The 20834-nt window shown below is 44.0% G+C and overlaps 1 protein-coding gene and 1 pseudogene across 4 annotated transcripts in view; one reads left to right on the forward strand and one right to left on the reverse strand.

Annotated features, from left to right (window-relative positions):
- The window catches only part of GALNT10 (polypeptide N-acetylgalactosaminyltransferase 10), a 230559-nt gene that overhangs the window by 82815 nt on the left and 126910 nt on the right, over positions 1-20834 (reverse strand). For all 4 annotated transcript variants that reach the window (XM_017875711.1, XM_017875712.1, XM_017875709.1 and 1 more), the window contains exon 4: positions 9532-9698. In XM_017875711.1, coding sequence (XP_017731200.1) covers positions 9532-9698 — 167 coding nt within the window. The remainder of the gene's footprint in view (positions 1-9531; positions 9699-20834) is intronic.
- On the forward strand, positions 843-1805 carry LOC108532015 (heterogeneous nuclear ribonucleoprotein A1-like; annotated as a pseudogene).

Below are 20834 nucleotides of genomic sequence, written 5' to 3' on the forward strand. Positions count from 1 at the left end.
AGCCTGAAGATTTCCTTAGTGGTGGAGACTGATACTTGAGATGTGGGATTCTTAAGATTACTGAGCCCACTGTGGGGACGATCAATCCCTTCTGTCAATGCAATTCCCAACGAGGAGATGACTATGAGGGCAGATAAGCAGCTGAGGCCACCTCCCAACCATCTCTCCAAGCCTCAGCTTCATCATCTGGAACAGAAGTCACTTCCCCTGCCCTTGTGCTTTCGTAGCAGGAAACTATTTCACCTCTAAGGAAGGTTGTGGAGGTGAGGCCGGACAGGCTGAAGTGAAAACAGTCACTGTGCCTGCACGGCTGGCTTTATCTGTCCTCCTTGTGCCATGCTTTTTGGCCGACTCTGCCCTGCCAGCGAGGCCATGGTTCCACACCTGCTAAGCCTGTCCCTGGGTCAGTCATTCAGAAGAAAACGGGTACAAAGAGATTCATGTTGTGTTCTCTGGATCAGCCTCTGCAACAATACAGCTGATATTCTGGACTTGCTTGACTCCTGTCTCTATGTCACCATTGTCTCAAAGAAAAAGAGATGGGTAGTCATTTCACAATGACAAGGGGAAGGGATTGTAAAAAGTTAAGTGAAAGAAACCAGGATGCAAAGTTGTATATGATTGAATGTTCACTCCACAAAGTGCCCTTAAAAAGGGACTAAATATAGATTACCACTATGGAATATTAATTTAGTTATTAAAAGACAAATGAGTTTGCTCTGTTTCTACTACTGACCTGAAGGATGGCTGTGATACATTAACAGAAAAAAAAAAAAAGTTGTAGCTTTCTGCCTGTGGACGCCACTGAGGAAGCATCATTAAAGTCTCTTCCCACTGCTATCATGTCTAAGTCAGAGTCTCCTAAAGAGCCCAAGCAGCTGAGGAAGCTCTTCATTGGAGGGCTGAGCTTTGAAACAACTGATGAGAGCCTGAGGAGCCATTTTGAGCAACGGGGAACGCTCACAGATTGTGTGGTAAGGAAAGATCCAAGCACCAAGCGCCCCAGGGGCTGTGTGTTTGCCACCTATGCCACCGTGGAGGAGGTGGATGCAGCCATGAATGCAAGGCCACACAAGGTGGATGGAAGAGCTGTGGAACCAAAGACAGCTGTCTCAAGAGGAGATTCTCAAAGACCAGGTGTCCACTCAACTGTGAAAAAGATATTTGCTGGTTGCATTAAAGAAGACGCTAAAGTACATCACCTAAGAGATTATTTTGAACAATATGGAAAAAATGAAGTGATTGAAATCATGACTGATCAAGGCAGTGGCAAGAAAAGGGGCTTTGCCTTTGTAACCTTTGACGACCATGACTCCGTGGATAAGACTGTCATTTAGAAATACTATCCTGTGAATGGCCACAAATGTGAAGTTAGGAAAGCCCTGTCAAAGCAAGAGATGGCTAGTGCTTCATCCAGCCAAAGAAGCTGAAGTGGCTCTGGAAACTTTGGTGCTGGTTGTGGAGGTGGTTTTAGTGGGAATGATGACTTTGGTCCCGGATGGAACTTCGGTGATTGTGGTGGCTTTGGTGGCAGCCATGGTGGTGGTGGATATGGTGGCAGTGGGGATGGCTCTAATGGATTTGGTAATGATGGAAGCAATTCTGGAGGTGATGGAAGCTACAATGATTTTGGCAATTACAACCATCAGTCTTCAAATTTTGGACCCATGAAGGGAGGAAACTTTGGAGGCAGAAGTGCTGTCCCCTATGGTGGTGGAGGCCAATACTTTGCCAAACCATGAAACCAAGGTGCCTATGGCAGTTCCAGTACCAGCAGTAGCTATGGCAGTGACAGAAGATTTTAATTACTGCAAGAAAACAAAGCTTAGCAGGAGAGGAGAGCCAGAGAAGTGACAAGGAAGCTACAGGTTATATCAGATTTGTGAACTCAGCCAAGCACAGTAGTGGCAGAGCCGAGCTGCTACAAAGAAGACATGTTTTAGACAAATACTCATGTGGGTGGGCAAAAAACTCAAGGCCTGTATTTGTGATTAACTGTATAACAGGTTATTTTAGTCCCTGTTCTGTGGAAAGTGTAAAGCATTCGAACAAAGGGTTTTAATGTTGATTTTTTTTTTTTGCACCCATGCTGTTGATTGCTAAATGTAATAGTCTGATCATGATGCTGAATAAATATGTCTTTTAAAAAAATGTGGTAAAGTAATGTATACAGTATGATTCCAATAAAAGAGGGGGAAAAGCATGTAAAGCTTAGGAGTAAAGGTTCTGGAATCAGAATGGATGGTTTTAAATCAAAGCTCTGCCTCTTTCAGCTAAGTACACATCAGCAACTTACTTGTGTCCCAGTTTTATCATCTGTAAAATGGGGACAAAATATTAAATTTTAAGTAGAAAAATGAGGTCTGATATCATTGAGGCCACTATGGTTTTCACACTGGGCATGACAGAACCTATCATAGTGCTGTGATAATAAATGAGTGAATGCACTTAGCACACAGTAGAAGCTCAATAAACATGAGTTCTTTTTATTACATGTTGCTATATGTTAGTTAGTATGATTATACAGAATGGTCTGGGATGATACATACCAGACGGCAAACCTGAATTTCCTCAGCGGGGTGGGACTGGAGGGGAATTGGGAGGGTATGAAAAAGAAAACAGAAATGATAAAATACTGAGAACAAAAAGAAAATTTACAAATGGCAGATAGGCATACAAAAAGATGCTCCATATCATATGTCACTAGAAAATTCAAGTGAAAATAAAAGTGAGAGACCACTAAGCAGCTATTGGCAAAATCCAAAACACTGACAATATCAAATGCTGGCGAGGAGGTGGAACAGCAGGAACTCTCATTCATTGCAGGTGGAAACGCAAAATGGTAAGCCACTTTGGAAGACAATTTGGCAGTTTCTTATAAAACTATATATACTCTTACCAAATGATCCACCAATCACATTCCTTGGCATTTACCTAAGTAAGCTGAAAACTTATGTCCACACAAAATCCTGTACACAAATGTTCACAGTGGTTTTACTAATATTTGCCAAAACTTGGAAGCAGCCAAGATGTCCTTCAGTAGGTGAATGGATAAACAAACTGTGGTATATCCAGAAAATGGAACGTTATTCAGCACTAAAAAGAAATGAGCTACCAAGCCATAAAAAGACACAGAGGAACCTTAAGTGCATATTCGTGGGTGAAAGAAGCCAATCTGAAAAGGTTTTATATACTGTATGATTCCAACTACATTACATTGTGGAAAATGTAAAACTATAGCGACAGTAAAATGATTGGTGGCTGCCAGGGTTTAGGGAAAGGGAGAGATGAACAGGTGGAGCACAGAGGATTTTTAGGGTAGTGAAACTACTCTGTATGATGCTATAATGGTAGATATATGTCATTATATACTTGTCCAAATCCATAGAATGTACAACACCAGAGTGAACCCTAATATAAACTATGGATTTTAGGAGAAAATGATGTATTGATATGGGTTCAGGGATTGTAACAAATGTACCACTATGGTATGAGATTTTGATAGTGGAGAACTCTCTGTACTTTCAGATGAGATCGGGTGTGTTCAGGGTAGTATGGCCATGGACCTACCTACTTTTTACTTAGTTTTGCTGTGAACCGAAACTGTTCTAAAAAGTAAGGTCTATTGAAAGAAAAAACACTGGGGCAAAAAGCCTAAATATTAATACTAATTGCCTCCACGTGATAAGGTTATGGACGGCTCTTTCTGCATTTCTCACATTTTCTCCTCGACTTTCAGCCTGTGCTTTTCCTGCTCTTTCTGCCTGGAATGTTCTTCCTTTCCCTAACCCCAAGGAGTAATATCTACAATGCTTTGGATTAAATTTCGCTGGAATTTTTTCCAGGAAGTCTGCCCTGTTGTCCTCTGTACTCTACATTGCTTGGACTTTCACCAGGTAGCACATATTTCATGGTTTCATGGTCTTACAACTGCCCCTTACCTCCTCTAGGCCTACTGGAGCCATCGAGGGAAGCCTATTTGACTCCTCTTATATCAGCACAAACTACAGCATGTGGCACAGAGTCATGTCACAAATACTGCTGAATACATGAATATGAATTACTTTGATAAATCAGAACAGACATAGAAAAAAACAAAATAAGCAGCAAAAAAACTCAAAAATGTGAAAGAACCTGAGCAATAAAATGTAAGTGGGAAAAGGCCACGCCAACAAGTTGTGGTGGTATCAGAAGCAAACTAAGGCTGCTCGAGAGAAGACAAGAAATGGGGAATAGATGCTTATCGGGCAGTGTCAAGAGTGATGCAAAGAGGGACGGGGCAAAATGGATTTCCGTGATGTGTTCCCATGACTGGCATGGTGTGAGAGTGCAGGTCAGACTTAATAAGCCCATCATGGGAAGAGGACTACTGACCCTGGCCTCATGGGCGAGGTGAGCTCACTACCATGTGAACTAATGGGCCCGGCATTGTCTATCCTCCTTCCAGCACCAATCACTGCCAACAACTTTTCAACAGCTCTGCAAACACCTGCTAAGAACTTCTGTTGGGAACCATTCCCTATGTTTGTTTGTTTGTAGAAAGGGAGTTGAGCTGGAGAAAATGCTGTCAATGAGATCATATAGCCTGTCACTTTTGTACCTCATCATTCTGGGCAGCCTGTAGTTAATCCAAACACAGTAATTCTTTCCATTACCACATAACTAATTTTTCTGGAAAAACAACACTGTTTGAAAGTGGAGAGGCTAAGGAGACAGGGAATAAAAACAAACAAATGAACAAGACCTCTCTTGTTTTCCTCATAAAACATGCCACCCAGGCAGTGCAACCCAGAGACAAGTCTGCCAGCCTATACCCCCATCTTTCCCTTCCACATGTGCAAAAACACCTCAATGTTCTCCTAATCCTCAAGCAAAGCTCGTGCATTTGAAGAGCTTTTGGAGACCCCTGGCAAACTGTAGTGTTCTATTTGTAAGCAGAGCCAGGATTATTCCGGTGTCAGCTTCTGCTTCCACTCGAGTCCCTGATACTGCCCGCACAAAGCTCTGGATCTTATTTCAAGAATTCATTTGCTCCAATTTTGTCTCCTATCTGAGGTCTCGACCCTTAGCTGAACTACAATTAGTTGCCCTGAGGATCTTGGAGGGGATTCATTTCAGAGGAAAATGCCTTCTGCTAGGCAGTGCCAATCTAGCTTGTAGTTAGCATCTATGAATTTCAGCTCTGAGAACAGCCTCTGCTAACGTAGCCCAGAGAAATCTGTCTTGTAGGATGGTCCATATTTGCTGTACTTTAGACAGGCCTCTCCATAATCCTGAAATTGTTTCTCCCAAATCTCATTTTTAAAACAATCACTGCTGAGTAAGTTTTCTTCCAAAGCCGCCTTGAGAATTTCTTCTTGAAACAAGAATAATGATTGCTTTTCTGAAAAATGCAGGCTGTAAAACATGGCAGCTGAGGTGCAAGACTGAGGGGTGTGAGGTGGGAGTCCGCCTCTGGGCTGGGTGCCTGATTGATTGAGAAAAGGGGCAGCGATCGGGGTCTCAGTTTTCATTCTCACCTGTGAAATGGGATGGTATTATTTTCTTCTGTATCTTTTAGGATTGGGTATGGTACCACATTGAATTAATATTTTTGCTCTCTGGAGAAACTGATGCACTTAGAGAATGATCTTCTTATGAAGTGTACCTTTTCTTTGTCAAGACTGCTACACTTCATTGGCAGGGGAGGGGGTTATTCTGTTATCTTTACCACTGGGTACAACACTGAGGAAACTGGGATATTTAGAAGTGCAAACCACTATAGGTCAGGACTAATCATGTTTGATAATGAATTCTTTTTAGCAAAAAGTTTACACTGTAATACAAAGGGAAAGTAATTTATTAAGAAGTGCCCTTGGAAATAGAAAGGAATAACGCATTTCTGCAGATGTGTCACTTAACCACCCGAGGTGAGTGGGGACAAGGCTGCACTGTGGCCCAGATATGGGGTCTTGTCCCTCTCCTGCAACCAGCTAGCTGTGTGCTCCTGGTTAAGTCTGCCTACTGCTCCAGGCCTCGGGCCTCTCATCTGTAAAATGAGCAGGTTGAGTTACACAGTGGTTTTCACATACTTTTTTTTAGCAGTGGAACTCCCCAGTGATCACTTTTCAGAAAGTAAATACAGATCATGCCGGGAGAGGCACCTGAACCCCACTGGTGCCTGTGTGGTTCTCTATACCTCTCACAGCATTTCCTGAGACTTCTCTGGGGCCTCTGCTGCTCTGAGAAGCAGGCACGAAGTCACTGGCCTAGATGATCTTGAAATTCTTTTCTAACTGAACAAGGAGAGATGCTTGTTTCAAATCTGGCTGAGGTCTGGTTTACTCCACGTCTGAAGGATGGATGCCCTATCATGCCCAGAGGGGGATCCTGCTGAGTGCTGCAAGCCCAATCCCAGGGCAGCTGATGCTTCAGAAAAACAGGTTACAGGGACCCCAGCCTGAAAACACAGGCGTGGACCAGCACCAGTCACTGCAGGAACTGCAGTGTCTTCCACAGCCACATCTGTCTTGCTGGCTGAAGATGGCCCTGCTGCTGGTGATGGTTTTCTGTATGCATGGGTAGCTGCCATACATTCCCTCCCTCCCTCCTCATGCATCTATTCACTCATTCACAAACATTTACTAATCACCTCCTTCTAGACCACAAGTGGTCTAGTGGGGGAAGACTGACAATGAATAAACAGCTCAACAAATAGCCATGTAACCGCAGCATGGTGAATAATGGTAGTGGTGCGGTCTAAATGACGATGGGATGAGGGGAGCCAGCCATTGGAAGAGCCGGGAAGAGGGCGTTTAGGCAGAGGAAGAGCACAGGATCCCGAGGCAGGACAGAGCACGGTGTGTGCTGTGCTCCAGGACAGAGGGCCCTGCTGTGGCTGGGTCTTTGGGGAGTGTGAGAGAGTGAGCACAGCCCTCACTGCCACTGCTGTGGCCCTGAGAAGGAGTACAACAAGGAGCCTGCTCAGAGCAAGCAGCCCGTACCGAGGGAAGGCTCAGGTGTTTGTCCCCAGGTGGCGGAGGCTGTTTATGCTGCAGAAAGTCAATTAATCACTTGAGCAGTTCGCTCATTTTTTTCCCTTTCTACTGCCCAGCTGTGAGCCCTTGGCTTATGGGTGGCAGCCCACACTGGGACAAGGATGAGGTTGGGAGAGGAGGCTGGGAAAGGGAAAGCAGAAGAGAGGAAGCAAGAGGCAGAAGTGGAGCCAGGGTCTGCATGCTGAGTCCATAGGCCTAGGGATGCCGCTCCACGGCCTGTGATTCTGGGCAAATTACTTAGCCCTCCTCATCTGAGAGGAGGGACCCCAAGGCTTCCTTCAGAGGCTGCTGTCAAGAATAAATGAGAGAATATATGGGCAAGGCATATTGAGCTTCTCCCCAAAATGGGGGCTGCTATTATAAAGAGAGGAGTGAAGGAACAGGGAGATATTTTAGGCAGAGGATGAGACCACAGACTGTTTGCTCAGTGTTTTACAGTTTGCAAAAATCTTCTTCCCTACAGAAAGAAAAGACATACCTGCACCCACACATCCGTCCTGTGCATGCACCTCTGTACACTCATCCCCGACTTCCCTTCCTGCACACCAACCATAAGTAACGTCCACAACAGAAATGATACCAAGCTCAGATGTCTATCTTTAATGTTCACTCTGCACCAGGCACTGTCCTAAGCACTTGATAGACATCTATTAACTCATTTGACAGTGACAGCCACCTAAGAGGTCTAGGTACTATTGTGATCCCATTTGATAGATGAGGGGACTAAAGTTCTGAAAGGGGAAGTGACTGGGTCAAGGTCACAGAGACAGTGTGTGGCAGGGCCGGGATCAGAGATATAGCTATTTCCAGGCTCTCTGCCAAACAGCAGGACTACGGGACGAGGAAGGCACACCCCTACCATCAGCAGGCTCACAGGCCTTGCTCTGTGGACACAGATAAATCTCATACAGTGTGCTCGAGGTTTACTGTTAGTACTTCCAGGGTGGAAGCACTAAGAAGACTGAAGAACCAGGCTCTGATCATGCATCAAACATGTAGTAAGCACCTGCTGTATGCCTAAGGAGCTGGGATCTGTGGTGAACAGGACCAATGTGGTGGTCCTTGCAATCAGAATAGACAGTCTAGTAGGAGAGGCACACAACACACCAATGTTCACACAAATACATATTTTAATTTCACCTGTGATAAGTTGTAAGGGAAGGGAAGGAAATGTAAAGGGTAGCATGAGAATGAGTGTATGTCAAGAGTTAGGGAAGACTTTATAGACCGGGTAAGAACTGAGTTAAATGTCTACACACACACACACACACACACACACACACACACACACACACACACACACATACACACCCTCTCTCTCTCTGTCTCTCTGAGGCCTCTGTACTAAAGGTGTGTAATTAAGAGCATGGTATTAAAACGGGGCGATGGCAGGTGAGCCGCTCCTGAAACTGTCAGCTGCAATTATTCTGGAGTGCACGCATACTCCCTCTCTTCACTGCTTATTAGTGCCTCTGTAAAAAGGTGAGCAGAGGAAAGGGATTCTCTTAATTTTGCAGCAATTGGTGAAAGCTTTGATGCAAAGAATAAGCTTGAGGCCACTGGCTGAAGGGCAATTTCTTCTTGGATTTCACTTTTGGCCCCATCTCTGTCTCTTAAACCCAAGACCGAGAGTTATTCCACAGGGTAAGATTCACAGCTAAGAGGCTCTGGATGTAGCTAAGATCACATGCTTGGGGCCAGACAGACATGGTTCGGTCGCCACATTACTATCTGAGAGCTGTGACCAAGGGTAAGTCACTTAACTTCTCTGGGTCTCAGTTTTCTCATCTGTAAAACGGTGTGCCAGACACTGCAATCCCAGCTGGACCTACTTGACATCTCCAATCCACTTCTCCTTTTCCTAACTCACCAAAGAGGCCACAAACCAAAACACTCACATTCCCTGCCTTCCTTGCAGATAGGGGTGCCCAGATGTCAGGGATCTGGCTGTGAGTCTACAGGACACTTTCTTGAATTAGAAGGCAAAACCTTGACAGATGAAGGCTTTGTGCCCTTTGTTTTCCACCCTTTTTCCTGCCTGAAAGGCAGACTTGCCAGAGGTACCATTTTGTGACCATGAGGATGAGGAAGCAGAAACAAAGAAACAGCCTGGCTCTTGGATGACAGCTCTGAGCAGCCAGTTGTACCAGTCCTGGAGCTCTTGTTATGCAATATTTAATAAATAGATAGAGACAGATAAGTGAATGAATCCTTACACTTGTTTGGGCTATTGTGTATCAAGTTTTCTGTTTTGGTTTTTTTTTTTTTTTTTCCAGTTAATATATTTCTAAACAGATACACAGCGGTAAAAATAGCAGCCACTTCATGAGTTGTGAGGATTAAATGAGAAAATGTGTGCACAGTGCAAGGTCCAGGCATTCAGCCAATGATGGCCTATACGTTGACGCTGCTAAAGAAGGGAAAACCTGCCATCCCTTTGGTGAGTCACCAGATGAAGCACAGGGGGTGGGAGGCTCGGTGGGACAGATCCTACCTCGATCACTGAAGTCGTCGACCAGCACAATCTCAGCAACCAGCTCTGGGGGCGAGCGGTTGAGCACACTGTGGACGGTGCGGAGGAGGGAGGACCAGCCTTCGTTGTGGAAGGGGATGATGATGCTTGTATTGGGAAGTGTCTCCAGGTAGCGCTTGCTGTTGCAGCTAGAGGGAAACACAAGGGGAGGCAGAGGACAGGGTCAGCTCTCCTCCTGCCAAGAGAACTCAGTCACAGGGTTTAGCTAACTGCAAATCCCACTTTCTCTCCAGTCGTTAGGGAATGAGCAAAATCCAGGGAGACTTTGGTCACATAGGAACTTCTACATGACATCCCAAAGTTGTACCTCTAATCTCTGCATATATACCACACAGGGATATGTATAAAAGACCTCCCTGATTTTGAATAGTCGTGATTTCATGTGGAGGACAGCCCTTCAGTAACACTCTGGCCTCTCTGTCCAGCTGTGATATTGTGATTTATAATAAGAACTACAGACTTTGGTCTTTGTCCTTGGTTCCTGGCACAGAGCTTCTAAAACTTGTCACTTCCTAAGCAACAGGGGTGCCAGGAAAATCTTATGTTCTAATATTTCATCTTTGACCCCAGTTCCTGACACAGAGCTCCTAAATCTCTCGGTGTTTTCTGGGTGACAGACGCATCTTTTGTTCTAATGAGGTGACTCTTGGTGGGCTCCAGGAGGCAGGGTGGTCACCAGAAAGAACATGCCATGATTAGAAGCTTAGAACTCTCAGCCCCACCCCACCGTCCTCCAGGAAGGGGACAGCAGCTGGAGACTGTGATGATAATTAATCATGTCCATGTGATGAGGCCTCCACAAGAACGTGGGAGGTCCTTCCCACAGACCCCGCCCTATGCAGCTCTTCATCTGGTTGTTCATTTGTATCCTTTCTAATATGCTTCATAATAAACTGGTGAAGGTGTCCCCCTGAGTTCTGTGAGCCACTCTGGCAGATAATCAAATCCAAGGAGGGTAACCACCAATTTACACCCAACTGGTCAGAATTACCCCAGGCCTGGATTTGCAAATGGCATCTGAAGGTGGGGGGTGAGGTATAATCTTGTGGGACCAAGCCCTTTACCTGTGGGATCTGACTCTAACTCCAGGCAGGTAGTGTCAGAATTGAATTGAATCACAGGATAGCAGGCTGGTGTTGGAGAATTGCTTGTTGGGGGAGCCCCTCTCCCTACCCCGCACATTTGGTCACAGAAATATTCTGTGTTGCATGTATGAATAGAGAGCAAAAAACAGTGAGTTTGTTTTTTCCTGTTACACATTCCTCTCCAATAGAGGAGAAATGATTTATCCATGAGTTTGGAAGAATAAACTGGGCTTCAATGGCTCAGCCCCTCCTCTTTCTCTCCCTGGGCTCTAGTCTCCACCATGGTAAGCTTAGGGGTGGAAGGCCCTGCCCCTTGTGCATCTTTCATACCATTATAACACCCAGAAGAATTAACATTGTTCCTTAATATCATCAAATATCTAGTTGGTGTGCAAATTTCCCTGATCTTATGTCTTTCTATAGTTGGTTTAAAACAGGATCAAAACAAGGTCCACATACTACGTACAGCTCATGGGTCTCCTAAGTCTCTTTTACACATAAACTTATGCCCTCCTTTTTTTTCCCTTTGATTTATTTGTTGAAGAAACTGGGCCATTTATCCTATAGGAGTCCCCACAGTCTGCATTTTGCTGCTTGCGTCTCTGTGGTATCCTTTAAACTGTTCCTCTGTCTGTCCCCCTTTAGTTCTTATAAACTGCTAGCTAGATCTATAAGCTTGACCTAATTCAATAAGCTATTCTGACAGCCTCTTCAAAGATGGTGGTACAGGGATCCCTTAGGAGACACATTGTGTCCAGTTGTCTTTCCTTTTGTGATAATCGATGCCTAAATATTTTATTTCATCAGGAGTTTGAAAAATGATTACATTCTAATTCTATTACTCCATCTTCATTTACCAGCTGAAATTATTCTATAGAGAAAAATTTACCACATCAACTATTTGTTCACTCCAAAGTATAGGAAAGGCAGGGTAAGTTCTTGATTCTTTACAAGTCTTTAGAATGAGTTGGTTACCTAGCATCCTCCAAAGATGGTCAATTATGTTAACTCACAAATGGACACATAACTAATGTGGTTCAATCCAATGCAGTTCTCATTCTTACTGGTTCCCAAATAAACCCATCTTTAGCCAAAAGGAGTCTTCTCAGGTTGACTCCAGAGTCCTTTGGACATGACCAGAGTACTGATAGCTTCCTTGTTTTGTGATAAAAGATATGAAAAGATTCCCCAGACTTAACTTGCACATTTCCTGCCCTAACCTGGAATCAGCCATTCTGCCAAGGAACCTTTAATCCTTAACATCATCAATATCACCATTCGGATGCTGCAATATGAGCACTAAGGGTGTTCCTTACCACTAGGTTGGTTATAGTTTCTATGCCTTTCCAGTGGTCAGAACTACAAATATATTTTATTTTATTTTTTTGAGACAGGGTTTCACTCTGTCACCCAGGCTGAAGTGCAGTGACACAATCTCGGCTCAATGCAACCTCCATCTCCCAGGCTCATGCCATCCCACCTCAGCCTCCCAAGTCGCTGGGACTACAGGCGCACGCCACCCTGTGCCTGGCTAATTTTTGAATTTTTTTGTAGATACAAGGTTTCACTAAGTTGCCCAGGCTGGTACAAATATATTTTAAACAATACATTATGAGTTTAAGCAGAAATTTTATATTTAACATATAGAATTACTGAGTTTTACTGAACTCTAATTTTATATTGTATCTCCTTTGTATTGAGATATAATTCGCACACCATAAAAGTTACTCTTTTTTAACTTAGCAGTTCTTAATATATTCACAGAGTTGTGCAACTATAACCACTGTCTAATTCCACAACATTTTCATCACTCCTAAAGGAACCCTGTGTGTGCTAGTGGTCATTCCCCATCTTCCCCTCCTGCCAGCTAGCTGCTAGCAATCCCTAATCTGCTTTCCGTGTTCATGGATTTTCCTGTCCTGGACATTTTATATAAATGGATTCATATTTGAGGCTTTTTGTGTCTGGCCACACTTAGTGTAATGTTTTCAAAGTTCATCCATGTTGTAGCATGCATCAATGTTTCATTTCTTTTTCATAGCTGAATCATAGCCCGTTGTATGACTTCACCACATTTTATTTATCTATTCATCAATTAATGGATATTTGGGATGTTTCCCCCTTTTGCCTATTATGAATAATACATGAATATGAACATTCATGTGCAAGTTTTTATGTAGACATGTTTTCAATTCTATGGGTACACAGCAAACAGCAGAACTGCTGGGTCAAAGGCAACTCCATTTTTAACTTTGTAAGGACCTATCAAATGGTTTTCCAAAGTGATAACACCATTTCACATTCCCACCAGCAATGTGAAATGAGATTTCCAATTTCCCCATATCCTCACCAATGCGTGCTATTGTCCACCTTTCTGATTATGGCCATCCTAGTGAGTGTGAAGTGGTATCTCCTTATCATTTAATGACTAAGGACGTTGAGTATCTTTTCATACGTCTATCGGCCATTTGTACATCTTCTCTGGAAAAATGGCTAGTAAATGTACATTTTACTTTCAATTTGTTTTGCAAGTGTGTAGAAATACAATTATCCTTATCTTGTTCCTGATCTTAGGAGGAAAAGCATTCAGTCTCTCACCAGTAAGTAAGATGTTAGAGTGGGTTTTTCACAGAAGCACTTTATCAGCTTGGAGCAGTTCCCTTCTATTCCTAGTTTGCTGAGTGTTTTAATCCTGGAAAAAGAAGTGTTGGATTTTGTCAAATGCTTTTTTTTTTTTTTTTTGCATCTACTGAGATGATCATGTCAGTTTTGTCTTTTATTTTATTAATATGATGTATTTACATCGATTTTCATATATTGAACCAGTCTTCTATTCCTGCAACATCCTACTTGGTCATAGTGTATAACCTTTCTTATACGTTGCTGAATTTGGTTTGCTAGTATTTTGTTGAGAATTTCTGCATCAAAACTCACAAGGGACACTGGTCTATAGTTTTCTTGTTATGTCTTTGTCTGATTTTATTGTATCTCTTTTGCTAAAAATATGAATTCTCAACATTAATATGGCTACTTATTTGCTTTTTTCTACAATATATAATAGTTTCAGAAAACAATACCAATATTATGGCTAAGAATATGATTACAGAAAAGTTATTTGTCTCCAGCATACATATATAACTAGGAATCTACAGTCAAATTTTTATATATTTAAGCCACTTGAAACAACTCCTCTCTGCATGGTTAGGCCACCAACTCACACACATTGGGCTCATTTATTTCATTTAGCTCTTTATTTTTAGGGATTGCTTTCTGCATTTAGTTTAGACTTAATCTTGTTTTTATAATTATATTAAATATTTATATGGTTCCCAAGTCAAATCCAAAAACCAAGTAATGCAAAGATTTCTGGCTTTTATCTATATATCTTCCATCTTGATTTTTCCCTCCTTCTAAGACTCCATTTTATTTTATGGTTGATCCTTGCATTCTTTCTTTCTAAGCAAGTCTACTTGGTCACACCAAGACCATTTTACAGAAATAAAATTTATCAATTTGATTTCGATAAGCTCTATGATTTAGCTTTAGGTGAGAAGAGGAATAAGAGGAGGGCAGCAACTTACTGAGTTCTAAAGCACGGATTTGGAAAGTGGTAGCATCACCGAGAGCTTCTTGTTAGAAATGCAGATTCTCTGGCCACCCCAGACCACTTGAATCAGAAACTCTCAGGTTGGGGCCCAGCAATTTTTATTTTATCAGGCTCCCTGGGTGACTTTGATGCCCACTCAAACCTGAGAATCGTTACCCTAAAATATTCACATCCATAACTGGTAGATATTGGGTTCCCTGGGAACAGATCTTGAGGTGAAAATTGTTTTTTGATGGCTTCTTGGGGAGCACTCTGGGGAGATTCACCTGTAAGGAGGTGAGACAGGCAGAGGAGTGAGGAAGAGGCTGCCCCCATGTGGCTGCATTTGAGCCCCTGGCCCATTTTTACCAGGAACTCTGTAGCTGAGAAGGCCTTTCTAAGTGGTCCTAGAGTGAGACAAGGGGCCTGGCCTTTATATCCAAGCATCAATTAGTCATTGGGAGGGGGCATAACCTTGAGCAAGGCTGTCTAGGGCAATTCCCGGTGGGAAGCACAGCTGTGAGCTGCCCACTGTCCCTCCTGCCAGCAGCTGGGGACACTGCATCTGCACAGAGCGCTGCCTCATCACTCAACACTGACAGAACCCCACATGGAAGGCATGATTACCTTCCCCGGGTTACACGCAATGAGCCTGAAGCACAGAGACGGTGTAGAAATGTATGTAGTCACACAACTAGAAACAGTAGACTCTGAACCTGGTACTCACCCCAGAGCCTGTCCTCTCAACCATGAGGCTGACATCCACAGGCCACTTTCACATCCAAATTTTCACCAGAGCCCCAGGGAGCAGGCAAGGCAGGGCTTCCATCCCCATTTCACAGAAGGTGCTGAGGCTCAAGGCAGAGGAGGCGGCCAGGGAAGGTGGAATTCTCAGTGCTGCGGCACTCCACAGTGTAACACAGCCCTACCCCCGTAATGGGGCTTGAAGCACTGAACATCGTAGGGGGTGGTAGCAGCTCTGCCTGCCATACCTGGTTTCAGTACCTGACAGGATCTCAGGTAATGCTCAAGACAATCCTGTGAGGAGGAAGGAACGCTGAGGGAGGCTCAACGAGGCGAAGGAACCTGCTGAGGTGGAGAAGCACCAAAAAATGGGGCTTCCTCTTGGTTCTTCGAATTGTCAGCAGGGGTTCCCTTGACCTCCCTGTCCACACCTGCCCTCCTACATACATCACCTGACTGCCCGGCTGGCTGCTCCTCATACCTCCACATCCTAGCTTGAAGGTTGCCTCCTCACAGAAGTCTCTCCTGGCCCCTGCTTCCCCAGCTGTAGGTAGGTCCCTCCTGATATTCCGTCCCAGGCATCAGCCAAAACTATGGTCTGAAGGCCAAATCCAGCAGCCTGTTTTTGTATGACCCTCAAGCTAAAATGACTTTTACATTTTTTTTTTGAGATGGGGTCTTACTCTGTTGTCCAGGCTGGAGTGTGGTGGTGCAATCATAGCTCACTGAAGTTTCAAACTCCTGGGTTCAAATGATCCTCCCACCTCAGTCTCCTGAGTAGCTGGGACTACAGGTGGGTGCCACCACGCCAGGCTAACTTTTAGATTTTTAACAAAACAAAACAACATACAGATCAAAGTAAACTATGCAATAGAGACCCCATGTGGCCCGCAAAGCCTGTAACATTTACTATCTGGCCCCTTACAGAAAAAGTTTGCTGAGCCCTATTTAATCTCCTAGCACACTATGCTTCTCTTCATTGCACTTTATAGATTTTATCTGGGAGTTTACTTGTCTGTGTTCTTCCCTAGAATATAAGCTCCATGATGAGGGACATTTTTATGCTTAGCCTAGCACAGTATCAGGCACACAGTCTGTGATCAATAAATACTTGCTGAATGAATAAATGATACCAGAGTTCAACTTCAGTCTTTTTATACCATATCCCAAGTTCTTTTGTCTACGTGTCTCTTGCTTTGTAGCTGTAGGGCAGTGTGATTCCCTTGCAGGAAATGCTCTTGCCCTTGCTGCAGGGAGGCCAGGGTCCAGGCAGGAGGGGGAGTCTCAGGAATTGTACCAGCATGGTGAGCTCTGGCTGAGGACATCAGCTCCTTTGGGAGGACAGGGAATTTTCCCAGGGCCCACAAGAGGGCCCTGGGAAAGGCAGGCTCAGAAAGAACAATTGCCCACCTGTGTCTCCAGCCAGAAACCAGGTGTGGTAAGCAGAGTAGCAGCCCCCAAGGATGGCCATACTCTAATCCCTGGAACCTGTGAACATGTGTACCTTATGTAGCAAAGGGGGCCTTGCAGACATGATTGAGGTTAAGGACCTGGAGATGATTGAGGTTAAGGAGCCAGGATTATCTACATGGTCCCAATGTAATCACAAGGGGTCTTTAAAAGCAGAGAACCTTTCTGTCTGCATTAAAAGATGAGACAGAAGAAGTAGAGATTTGAGCTACAAGAGGGACTCCACCCATGGTTGCTGGCTCTGAAGATGGAGGAAAGGGGTCGTGAGCCCAGGAAGGTGGGCAGCTCTTAGCAGCTGGGAACAGTCCTCAGCTGACAACCAGCCAGGGAACAGGAGCCTCAGTCCTCAACCCAGACAAGCAAGGTTCCCCTAGAGCCTCCAGAAAGGAAAGTAACACTGCCACTGACACCTTGATTTTAGCCTGGTGAGACCCACGCACGTTGTATTTCTGACCTACAGAACTGTAAGAATACCTCTATGTTGTTTAAAATGGTAAGAATACATTATGCATTGTATTGTTTAAGCTTCCAGATCCATGGTAATTTGCTATGGCAGCTATAGAAAACAAATACACGAGGAGTTGTCCTTGATACCCTTTTGCCCAGGGTGTAAACATTATTTGCAAACATTTAAAAAGTGGAAGATTCCACACAAAACCCCTCATTTCTGGTTTTTCTTAAACTTGGGCAACACTGACCCCAGAGTCTCATGCAACAGCAATGGGCTAGAGGTGACAGCGGGTGCCCCTCTCTAGGGGGCAGGTGCTCTCCAGACACTTCAGCTCTCCCCACAGCCTCACACCAGGGCAGCTTCAGCTGTTTCATTCCCTCATGTTAGCTCCCAGATCCCTGGTGATGCTGGAATCTGAGAGCCTGGAAGTAAAAAGCCTCAAGGGAAGGGGCTCCAGAGACTGGTAACAAGTTTTGGGGGTGGCCAGGTGCAGTGGCTCACACCTGTAATCACAGCACTTTGGGAGGCTGAGGCAGGAGGATCACTTGAGCTCATGAGTTCAAGACAGCTTAAGCAATATAGTGAGACCTCATCTACAAAAATAAAAAATAAAAAATAAAAAAAACAACAATTAGCGGGTGTAGTGGTGGGCACCTGTAGTTGTAGCTACTTGGGAGGCTGAGGCTGAGCCTGGGAGGCAGAGGGGGTTGCCGTGAGCCAAGATCATGTCACTGCACTCTGTCTGGGTGACAGAGCAAGACCCTGTCTCAAGGAGAAAAAAAAAAAAAAAGTTTTAAGCAGAAACTTGTGACATCTCAGGGCAATGCATGTAACAACATCTCTTTGTATGCCACTGCAATCTACTGTTCAACTGTCAAAATGGGCAGGAGTCACTTTGCAACTTACTTTGAAATGCATCAAAACATATAGTGGATTGAGGAGTGGAGAGAGGGTTAGATGGATAGAGATGTGATCCAGTAAGTAAACCAATGCTAATTATGGACATGATGGGAATATGGGTGTTCACTGTATAATTCTTTCAACTTTTCTGTATGTCTGATGATTTCAGAAAGAAATGCTGGGGGAAAAAAACAGGTCAGAGTCCAGGACTTCTTAGTTTCAAATTATACCTCTGCTAGAGGCACAAGGGGAAACTGTGGGAGGGCAGATATGCCTTTGCCCTGACTTCACCATTACATCTGGCAGAGAGCTCATTCCGTCGTGTGAACAAGACTCCTCTGATTCCAGTAGTCCAGTTCTGATGGAAAAGTCAGCCTCTCTCCCTTTGGGACCTTCCAGACATCCTTCATATCCTCTCTTGCTCTACCATCTTGCTGGCCTCTTTTTATTCAGTCCCCACACAGCCTTCCTCTGCCCCTTCCCCTCCTCTCTAATCCTTTTGATCATTTCAGCCAGCATTCTCTGGGAATCTGCTCCAACTTCATTATGTTGGCCTTCACAAATAAATGAAAGCACCCCTTCTTAAAAATCCCCTTTCCTTAACTCGGCTAAATCCTTTGCAGCCAAGAAAGACTGGTGATATCTGGTTTTCTACAAAAGTTCCTGTCTTAACATCTAATTTCACAGGAGGCTTGCTTGATTGAAGCAGGGTTGGGGGTGGGGTGGGGTGTTAGCTATAATAAATTGCCTGGGGGTCCACGGGTGAAATACAATATAGCTATTACACATTAGAAAGCCCTCACTCACTCCAGGCCCAGAGCCGGGCCCCACAGCCTGCAGTTAGACACACAAACACCATCATGCATTAAGGGAAGTAGACAAAGCCACAATAGACTAAATTCACTTCTAATTTAATTCAATCATGGAATTAAAGATTATTCAGAACTCAAATAAAAGGCTCAGCTTGGATCACAGCCCTGAACGTGTGCCTGTCTTTACAATTTTTTTTGATCTCTCTTTTCCTCCTCTATCCATCCAGTCATTTCCTAAACAAACACAAAACTTAAATTCGACGTTTGCCATGAGCACTAGTCATTAGTTTGGTTCCTAGCTTCGTAGAGATTCTTTGTTTGAACAAAAAAATCGTGTGACCTGCTTAAATTAATCTCTCCAGCATCCAGCAGGGTACCTGGCTCTATAGACCTGCCCACAAGCCACCTTCCAGTCCAGAGCCCAAGCAAAGCCCCTTTTCTCTGCCTCTTATTAGGCTACAGATCACAGCAGACAAAGGGGATCTGGGGACTGCACATAAGAAAATAGAAAGCCGCTACTCATACCAGTGACGCTCCCATCTTAGCAGCTCCACTTAAGACCTGTCTACATGTTGTGTTTTAGGATCTTAACACTGGATGGTGGAGTGTGCCCTCTTCCTTTGTGTATGATAAATAAGAAGCATCCTTTTGTCCACATGTCCTCAGAAAGCAGCCACAGGAAAAGGGGCCTAGGGCAATGCTCCCACTGCAAAGAGGCTGGGCATGGCTACCACCGTGGGCCAGGCAAGATAACCTCTGCTTCCTCATGGTTTATGCCTGACAGTTTAGAGAGCACGTTTCCTTCTTTCTCCTCTAATCTGTACCATATTCAAATAAGGTAGATGATGCAGGGAGTGTTAACCCCATTTTCCAGATGAGGAAAATGGAGCTCAGAGGGGTAAATGACTTGGATTTGGGCCTCAAATCTAGGTAGTATTTATTTAAAATAACATATTTTTTAAAATTTCAAAAGTGATCATTGCTAAGCACAAAAGTCTGGAAGACACAGCGAGGTTCAAAGGAAAACTGACAACAGCAAACATACTGTCCTGCCGCTAACATGTGGGGCTGGCCTCTGCTAAACATTCGGGATGTGTCCTCTCTGTGTTCTCCTCTGCACACGTGCATTTGTCTTTACAACATGGCACACAGCACACGGACTCTTCCGTGTCCTCCCTCTGCTTCCCCCACCCCAGATGGCATCCAGGTCTTTGTGGGCTTCTAGATGCAGCGTGATCTCCTGAGGTGCTTGGAAGGGTCTCTCTGGGGTCAGGATCGGGCGGAGTGGTGGCCCAGCAGAGGGTCAAAGCAATGGCACTCTGAAACTTCCAGCACATAGCCTCAATGTTGAGGCCCTCTTGAATCAATACTTCGGACCCCAAAAGGTACTGTGAAAGAAGAGACTTCTGTGGAGTTTAGAATCTTACAACTGAGAGTTGGTGGAAACATTTTCTCTGTTGTAAAAGCACTTTCACTGTCCTGTGGTTTATGGTCTGATTAGGTTCCGAGCCTGCCTGTGCAAAGCTTAGTGAGAGGTGTACAGCACAGGGACAAAGAGACACAACTGGGGATGTTCATTGACACACACTGAAATAGTGTAAAGAGCAGAAACAGTGAATGTCCACCAATAGGGGAAGATGAAATAAAAGATGAAAAATTCAAACGATGGAATACTGATAAGCAGTTAAAAAATAAGGCAGAAAGTGACAATGACAATAATAGAAAACATCTGTTGAGGATTTCCAATATGCCAGACAGTGCTGTAGGCACTAAATATGCATTAAGTCATTTAATTGTCAAAATAATCTTATAATGTAGGGAATATAATTCTCATCACAAAGAAGAAGAAACAAGCCACAGAGAAGAAACTTGCCTATGGTCAAATAGCTGGCAAGGAATGAAGCCCAAATTTAAACCCATCTGTCTTTTATATATATTAGTATTTTATAGGGATAATTTATCAATCCTATTAATTGTATCGGCACAAAAGAATGACTAGGTAAAAAACAAATATTGAGGAAACTAAGTAGGTGTTTGAAATTGTGGCTTCTAGCCTTTATTCTGCCATGCAACAATCCAAGTCAACAATCCATGCAACTGAGGTCCCAGCTGGACCTCAGTTTCCCTTTATGTCAATGAGGGAATGGACAAGTCTGCATGTCTTCTCTTTCTCTTTTTTTTTTATTTTTATTTTTATTTATTTTTATTTTTTTATT

The sequence above is a fragment of the Rhinopithecus bieti genome, unplaced genomic scaffold, assembly GCF_001698545.2.
Source record: "Rhinopithecus bieti isolate Rb0 unplaced genomic scaffold, ASM169854v2 scaffold_7673, whole genome shotgun sequence".
NCBI classification, from domain to species: Eukaryota; Metazoa; Chordata; class Mammalia; order Primates; family Cercopithecidae; genus Rhinopithecus; species Rhinopithecus bieti.